General features: G+C 57.8%; 1 protein-coding gene across 2 annotated transcripts in view; it reads right to left on the bottom strand.

Annotated features, from left to right (window-relative positions):
• Positions 1–5,711: 5,711 nt before the first annotated feature.
• The window catches only part of KHDRBS3 (KH RNA binding domain containing, signal transduction associated 3), a 185,504-nt gene continuing 182,486 nt past the window's right edge, over positions 5,712–8,729 (bottom strand). For both annotated transcript variants that reach the window (XM_049092775.1, XM_049092777.1), the window contains one exon: positions 5,712–5,982. In XM_049092775.1, the coding sequence (XP_048948732.1) occupies positions 5,915–5,982 (68 nt within the window). In that variant the 3' untranslated portion in view covers positions 5,712–5,914. The remainder of the gene's footprint in view (positions 5,983–8,729) is intronic.

Genomic DNA, 8,729 nt, shown 5'->3' with positions numbered 1-8,729 from the left:
CCAAGCCCAGCACCCCGTGAGCTCCTGCCCGGTGCCTGCTGGAGCCCTTCAGCGGTGGATGGAGGCCCAGCTCCCTCGGATGGGCAATTGCTTCTGGAGCCTTCTGAGCAAGAAGCCATGGAGAGGGCCAGAGGCGGTGCTGGGCAAGGGCAAGGAGCGTCCCCAGCCCCGGGAGGTCCTGCCTCCGCAGCTGCAGCACCGGGCAGGACAGCTGCCAAGCAAAGCACAGGAACCAGAGACCTCCAGGGTGCCAGAGTGGTGGAGGTGGGGTGCTGGGTGGCCCTGGGGACAGAGGGTCAGATTAGGCCCTTACTTTGGTGGCGGTGTTTCTCCTGGCCCTAAGCAGGATCCAATGTGGCGAGGCGCCCCTTTCTCACCTGCAGAGGCTGCAGGGGCCAGGTGCCCCGGACAGGCTTGGGGGGCATCAGCCGGTCAATGAGGGGAAGGCAGGCGTCTCCCCTCCGAGTCCAGAGCTGCCGGGGACCCAGGAGTCCGGCGCAAGGGAGACTATTTGCGGCTGCGAGGTCCAATAACCATCGTATCCTGGTGCAGCCAGAGGGTTGCGTTGCCACGTTTTCTGGCTACCTTGTCTCCCTCACGCCACACAATGGCGAGTCGGGGGGATGCTCACTGCGGTGACCATGGATGTCAGAGGCCAACAGTTACCAGCTCCCCCGTGACCAAGGCAGGCTGGGTGCTGGGTGCAAGGGGACGGGGCAAGGGGTGCTGGGGCCACACCAGGGCTCGTGCCTGGGCCGAGCGGCTCTGTGACCCCGGCGGACTGCGGGTCACGCAGAGAGCTGGCTGACGCTGCGGATCATCTGCTCGATTACGAAAAGCCAGGAATTCAGGTATTTAAGGGGAGAGTTGGTTGGTAACAGATGAAAATAAGCCGAAGCACTGCGTGAGCCAAAGGAACCTTGTTGGCTGCGCAGAAGCAGAGGACCAGGCGTATCATTTAATACTGTTTAATGAAAAGAAGAATTTCTCAAGAGCATCTCCAGTTTGACCTCAATTATTCAGTATTATAGATTTGCAGGAAAAAAAGATCTGAGGGAAATAAATATTCCGTAATACAATTGCACCATTTGGTTTAAGATGGAGACATTAAGTCGTGGAAGGAACAGCTCACCCCAATCGAGGCTGCGCAGTCTGAGGGATGATTAATGCAACAAGTGTTTTTCACTATGAAAATAGCTTATGTTGCCCATTATGAGCTCGTATCTCTCCCCGTCCTGAGAGTTCAGGCCCAGAGGCCTACACGGCTCCTCGATCCTGGAATCTTCTGGATTTAAACCACCCCCCAAGGATGCTCCGCAGACAGCGCTGAGGCCACGGGGGCCAGAAGTAGCTCGGGACTCAGCTGCCCCAGCTTTGCTGGCCTTCGGCTTCCCTCTTTTGAAAAGTTTGGATCTTGCTCTGTGATCATCTTTTTGGCATTTTGGAAATCATGAGCCTCCCGCCTGCAAAGGGAAGCAGATCCAGGCCCCTGTGTCTACGCGGTTTTGTTCCAGGGATGAGTCCTCTTTGGGCTGAAGCTGCAGGCCGCTGCCCCGGGTGGGGGGTGGGGGGTGGGGAAGTGGGGTTGGGGGGCTGGCTTTCGAGAATGAATTAGCACATCACAGCGCTTCGTTTTGGGGGACTTCATCCTGCATCTTGTTCACCAGAAACACTGCAGTAGGTAGAGAATCTAAACATTCTCTGGGGTTCTCTGGGTTCCTGTTTTTAGAAGATGTACCTGTGACCCTCCTGCCACCTCTCCTCCCTCCGTCCCTGAGCGGCTGAGGCGAGGCCCATCCTAGAGCCTGCACCCAGCACGGCTGCCCGGCAGCAGGTGCGCGGCCCATGCTGCACGAGGGAATCAGCGGGCCACAGTTAACACTGTCCCTTCGTCCTGCCCGGGGCCCAACTGTATGGCCACCAACCCCACGCTTCTCAGAGTCTCCCGACAACAGTCCGGGGCCCTTAGAGATGAAAGCTCTAAGACTCAGCAGCCCGACGGGGAAGGAGAGAAGGCTGAGAAGGCCGGCCTGGCTCTGGAGGCCCGGCAGGGGAGGGGACGTCAGGGCCTGAAACCCAAGCGGCCAGACCTGGAAGAAATGGGCAGAGGAGCTACTGGCCCAGCGTCCTGCTTCTAGTGGGCTAGATGGTTGGGGGGCAGAGCCTGGCAAGCAGCTCCGGGTGGGGGGGGGGGTCCCTGGAGAGAAGAGAGCCAAGAGGAGAGCTAGGGCTTGGGGGGCAGGGGGAGCTGTGGCTCTGGAAGCATCGCAGGTGGGAGATGGAGGATGCGCAGGGGAAACAGAGGCCAAAGCCTCCCTGAAGGGCCTCGGGGGTGAAGTTGGGGCTGGCGGGCAGCAGAGGCTGAACCCCGCACGCCAGGGACACTGCATGGGTGGCAGGGGGCTCCAGGCTCCCCTTGCTGCTGCCAGGGCAGGCGCTGTGATGGCGGCCTGATGTGGGGGCCTCGGCCTTCACCTGACCGGGCGTCTGCTTGTGTGCTGAGCGTGGGCGATGGGGGGAGCGTGGCCCTCAGGAGGTCACTGTCCCAGGAGGGGATGTGGATGTGATGGCTGAGGCCTTTCGCACCTGCAGAATGGGGAGGAGGGTGTCTACACCACAAGGGCCTGCGTGTGCACGTGTGTGTGTACTTGTGTGTTGGGGTGTTTCCACGGTAGTCATCAGCTGATACGTATCAAGCACTCACAGGGTGCGGGCCTCACTTGGACGGCCCCTTGGGAGGGAGACGCTACCTTCCCGGCGTTGTAGGGGCACTGAGGCACAGGGACTGGGCAGGGTGGTGGCCGGTTTCCAGCATCCCGGCCTCCTGGCGTTCACCCCCTCGTGGGTGTCGTCGCCACCGCAGCAGGGCTGGGGTGTCTGCCCCGGGGCCTGTGGGGAGGTGAGGCCCTGCCACTTCGGGGATTAGGGTGTAGACAGCTGTGGCTTCATCTCATGGGCCGCTTGCTCACGTGGGGAGGCTGCGAGTGGCTCTGGGAGGGGCTCTCTGGCCCCAGCCCGCAGCGTGCAGGCCCGGGAGAGGCTGAGTGTTGGGGTCTCCAAACTTCTGAGCCTGGGAGGCCCTGCGGTGGGGACCCCGCTCCCGAGGCCGCTGCAGCAGGAAGGCCGGAGCCAGGGCGGCTCGGTCAAGGGCAGGCCCCAGACATGAGCGTGTGGCCAGGCTACCCGGGGCGGGACACAGGCCGTGGGGACGGCAACCCCTAGAAGTCACCGCTGAGCAGGGACGGGGGGGGCGGGGGGCGGGCTGAGCTCCTGCTCAGAGCTTCGGACCCTCGATGCCCGGCACCTGCCCGGGGCGCTGCGCCCAAGGCCGCGGGTCACCAGCAGGAGCGGGGTCTCGGTGCAGGTGGCCCTGGGCCAGGCTGGCTTCGGGACCCAGCCAGCCCCGGATCGTCACCCCGAGCCTGGAGGGCAGCGGCCGGGGCTGGGGGCGCCGCTGGGGACAGGAGCCCCACGAGGAGCTCAGGCCAGCAGGCGCCCCAGCCCGAGGCTTCCTGGGCGGTCGGTGGGAGCCGCTCGCCCTTGGCTGCTCCCGGCCCGAGGGGCCCCGCGGGGACACCGCAGGCCCGGGCCAGTCCGGTCACCCGAGGGCAGTGTGTCCTGTGGGCGGCCCGCCCCGGAGCCAGGAGACCCGCGCCCATGGAGCCCCCACCGCCTCCTCGCACCCGGGCCCTCTGTGCCGCTGGCACCCTCCCCACCCCCACCCGTGCTCCAGGAGCGCCCAGTGCCGCCGGCACCCCCTCCCCACTCTTGGGAAGCCCCGTGCCGCCGGCACCCCCCACCCCACCCCCTGCTCCTGGGGCGCTCTGTGCTGCCACCCTCCCCACCGCTCCACTCCTGGGAAGCCCCGTGCCGCTGGCACCCCCCCACCCCACTCTTGGGCAGCCCCTCTCCACCCCCCTGCTCCCGGGGCACCCTGCGCCGCTGGCCCCCCCAGGGCTACCTGCAGCTCCCTGCCCGCCCGCCCTGCTCACTGTGACCCCACTTCTTCTCCATCCCTCTGGGCCCCGCTCGGGTCTCTCCAGCTCGCAGAGGCCTGCACCCCTGTCCGGCCAGGGGTGGGGTGGGGGGTGAGGGTGGGGGTGGAGTGGGGGTGGGGGTGGGGGTGGGGAAGTTTCTCAGGGGCTCCGCTGCCAGAGTCTGCGCTCCCCAGAAGCCCCGCCGGGGGAGGACCATCGAGGGCTGCCTGGAGTTGGGGTCCCCAGGGCTCACCCCGGGCCGGGCTAGCGGCATTCCCGCCTCCCCTCTGCTGTGGCCCTGGGGGGTGGGTGGGTCCTCCACTGTCCCTCTGCTAGAAGAGGCACTGGGTCCCACTGCTCTTCAGCTCAACACCCCCAAAGCCCCCATCAAGTAAAGCTGGGAGGTGGCCGCCACCCCGAGTTCACTGGAGGCTTCCCCGCCCTGCCCCCTGCTCGGTGCATGCTCGCCCCTGGCATCCCCGCTGCTCCTTGGCTTCCAAGCCCGTTGCCACCTCTGCACGGAGGGGGGGATGATGCGGCTCCTCTGTCCGCTCCTCTAGGTCCCCGCTGACTGTGACCTTGTCCTTCCTCTGCCGCACAGGGTAGCGTCTGACCCCCGCCCCTGACCCGTGACTTGGCTCTCATGGTCCTCACCAGCACTGCGGCCGATGGCCTGTCCCCTGCCCTGGAAAGTGAGCGCCTGCAGGACGGCTCCCCAATGGCTCGGCAGTGCCCGGTGGAGGAGCGGCCTTGACAAGGCCTTGAGTGTAAGTCCGGGAGGCAGCACAGTAAGGGGCCAAAGTTCTGGGGGTGAGACAGGACAGGACTTGGGAAGCTGTGTCCCGGGGATTCTATTTGCAGGTTTAGGGCTAGTGTCCCTGACTCAGTGAGCCAAGGCTGCAAGCAACTGAGGGAGCTCAATTTTTTTTTCCCCATCTACAACAATCTGGCTTCTGTCCTAAAGTTCCTAATTGTTCAGTGAGTTTCACACAAAAGGGTCCCTGGAGCGGACTGTCACTGCCCGTGGGCGCCCACCTCCAAGGCCCTCCCCAACACCGGGCTCTCGGTCCCTGCACTTCTGAGACCCACCCTGTGCATCTGACCAATACGAGGGCGCGGCTGCTGGAGCAGAGAAGGCTTCGAGGCTGCATCACGAGAGGAGGAGGAAAAGCGAGCTTTCTCGGAGGTTATTCTGTGCTTAACACAATGCTCCCCCCATGGTACGGGGAATGCCTGGAGGAAATGCGTCTCCTGACGTGGGACAGTGACAGTTTCACGCCGCACAAGACATTGTCCCGAAATTCCAAGACTAGGAAACATGTTGTGTGAGCTTCTAGCAGAAGGAATGGCACATCCTCCTGGGGCAGATTGAATTAAAATCCCAATGCACCAGTGTACGAAGAGAAGGAACCGAATAATACTGTCCACGGGGATTATGACCTTTATGCTCCCTAACAAATTACAGAGGCATGAAAATCGGCTTCCTTCCCTGGCAGTGCCACTCTGCTTCCTATAATTAACCTTTTATGTGACAGACGACTTTTGGCCTAACACGTCCCTATTTACCACTCCGTAACTGACACAGATAACTCGCTTTCAAATCTGGAATATGTATGGGCTCCGGGCTTCTTAACAGTGAGTCGCAGCCGTACACGGTTCTCAAGTGTGCAAAATTTAGAGCTTGCTGACATAACAAGACTTTGTTTTTCTAGGTTTATAGTAAAGTGCAGGAGATTGAAATGGGCAGCCTTTATTAAGTAACACACAAGTCATCTGTTTGTTGTTGTTAGGAGACCACAAAATAAGATGGATTCTCTTTCCTTTTTTTTTAAAACAGGCTTTCCAAATTAAAAAGCATACCATTTTATAAAACATTTCACAGGACATATAATTGTGGGAAAAAAAATTTCAGGTGATTTTCAAGCTCCCAAGTGAATTCATGTACTGACTAGGCACGTTGGTGAGTTGACGATTCGTAGGCCGTCCAGAATTCGAAGGAAAGCCCCTGAAAGAGAGGAAAATGAAATATATTTGTATACATCAAGAAACTAATAATTATTTATGCTCTGTTGGGGATGGCAGGACGTAGGCAGAGGAAGGAGGCAAGCAGAAACTTGAAATAAGGATATTTATGGAAAACAAGGCAAAATAGAATTATAGAAACTTAAGAACATAAAATATTTGTGTTCAGCGAGGCAGATGAACGGTTGATCAGCATGAGGAGGATCAAGACACTTTCCATTGCATTTATGGGTCTGATTTCGGAATGGCAATGTTTTGTTTTACACAGAGCCTCTAATATCAAAATGTGAAATGGGTTAGTCCTTCCCTTCCTGTCACCTGAGATGAGACTCAACTTTCAGATACATTTACAAGTTTTTATTAACTGACACCAAAGAGTGTATTTTGATGTGCTACCCAGAATACAACTGTTATTACCAAGTGGTAATCAAGAGGGGAAAAAAGCCAACACAACCACAACAGAAGGAATGGCCAGGGCCAGGGGGCCAGGTGGGCCACTGGCCCAGGCTTCGGAGTGCGAGGATCGAGCCACACAAACAATTTAAAGGCTAATTCTGCAAAAGGTAGACGTGAATGTAGCAAATCTACTAATGGGGGTATTGTCTGGTTAATCGACGCGGATGACATGAACAGTGTGCTGGGCTCGTTCTGGACCTTGGGGCCACCTACGGGCAGTTCCAAGTCAGGTGTTTGCCAATCGAGCGCCTGCAGCCCGTGCTCCCAGAGTGAGCAGAGGAAAGGGTTCTTTTGGCAAAAGAAGAGAGGGAAGGTCCTGAGGAACCGGCAGGAGCTGGGACACAAGAGCACAGCAAAAGAGGATGAGGACCCCGTAAAGTCACACCACGGGCGCCTCGGAGCCGATGCGTGCAGGCTCAGGAGCGGAGGAAGCCCCCTCACCCCCGACAGTCTCAGGAAGGGCCCCGGGACCACCTCTGTCAGCTGTCCCTGTCCCCTCAGATGTCCCAGGAGCTGCTCCCACTGGGCCCGGCGCCCCCGGCTGCCCCCGCATCCACACGGGGATCCGACCCACCCTGTGCCACCCACCTCCCTCTGGGTGCTTTGACCCTTCCAAGCCCACTTGGGAGAGTTTTCAGGTGTGGCACAGGTGCTAAGAGCTGACGGTACTGAACGCATGCAGCATGCAGAGTTCAAGTTTCCTTCAGAAGAGCATATTAAGTGATCCCAATACCTCTATGGGGAACAATACAGTAATATTCATAAAAAATGGAAAGGCTCAATGAACCTGCTTCCGAAATTCATTCCTATGACCCAAACCAACGAGTGCCGTCACACAGGCGTAGGGCTATGCTTTCTAGCACTCTTTAATGAGTGTAAAATACTGGAGTGAACTACACATCTGTCAATACTTGTTTAAATTGTAAATCATGTAACTACTATTCAGCCAATGAAAAGAAAATGGTAGCTTTACAAATGAAATTCCAAGATAATTCCAAGATATACTTGAGGGGGCGCCTGGGTGGCTCAGTCGGTTAAGCATCTGCCTATGGCTCAGATCATGATCCCAGGGTCCCGGGATCGAGCCAAGATATACTTGAAAAAGAAATGGGGCAGGAGTAGAAAACAGTGTACAGTTTTGTATGTAAAAAAAAATTAGAAAAGAAACACATGCTTTGCATCTGCACAGATGATCTCTGGCAAAATACACACACACAAACCCAACGCAAACAGCTGCCCTACGGATTTGGCACAGGGGTGGGAACGAAGACCGACTTTTCACTGTATACTCTGCTGCAGTTTTGGATTTTGTACCGAGCACGTGCACTACCTATTTCAAAAAGGACATATTTTGGCTTTCCAGCTTCACATTTCTTCCCAAGGAAAAAGCCAGTGGTTGCAGAAGTAACTGTCTCCTTTCCACTGAGAAACCAAACTAATAGTGCAAAGTGCCCCATGCTGGGATTTTACAAGTTACAGGTCATCCCCTGCTCCTTCACCCACTGCCTCCCTCATTGGTCGCACACGCAACACCTCTCAGCTGCTGCTGCGGGCCAGGCTCGATGCTGGCGTCTGGATGCACAAGTCAAGTAAGACATGGTTCCGTGTTTAGAGAACCTCGTCTTGCAGTTGGTGAGAAAGGCACCTCAACAAGGAGGGGGGGCATCTAGCTCGGGGAAGGTCCCCCAGCCCCGCTCACTTCCAAGGCATCTGCTCATTTATTCTGTTTCTGCATTTTCAGGCCTGTCAGGTTTGAGGAACTGGTGTTAGGCAGCAGACACGGAGGTGTGAGTAAGACCCAGATCCTGCCGGGAGTGGGGTCAAATGAGATCTTTATGTCTCTCTCTCTCCATCCGAATGACACCATTTAAGAACCAGTCAAACTCTCTCCAACTTCACCTCTAACTCCACCTGGTCAGGCCAAGGATGCCCTGATCCACTTTCCTGTACTATGGAGACCGTGAGCCACCTGCTTCATTTATTCCCTCGCGTGTTCGACTGCTTGTTCATGGACCCCTTCCCGGGTGTCAGACGTGGGACACACGCTAAAGAGGTCTATAGGGTGTGGGTGGAAAGCCCGATGAAGCCCGTTTCTGCAGAATTCAGGCAGCTGCAAGGGTTCTTGGCAGGGACTCACTACCCAGGCCTGATGTGGACACAGTCCCCGACAAGGGGATGGGCTTCCAGGACAAGGGGAAGCTTCAGAGTTCAGCTCGAGGTTGGACAGATCATAACGCCTAGCTGTGCCATGAGCTGGGTGAGAGGGGTAGGGAA

This window comes from Canis lupus, chromosome 13 (genome assembly GCF_003254725.2).
Source record: "Canis lupus dingo isolate Sandy chromosome 13, ASM325472v2, whole genome shotgun sequence".
NCBI lineage: Eukaryota > Metazoa > Chordata > Mammalia > Carnivora > Canidae > Canis > Canis lupus.
The sequence above is the reverse complement of the archived record's forward strand: the minus strand, read 5'-3'. Positions and strand labels throughout refer to the sequence as shown.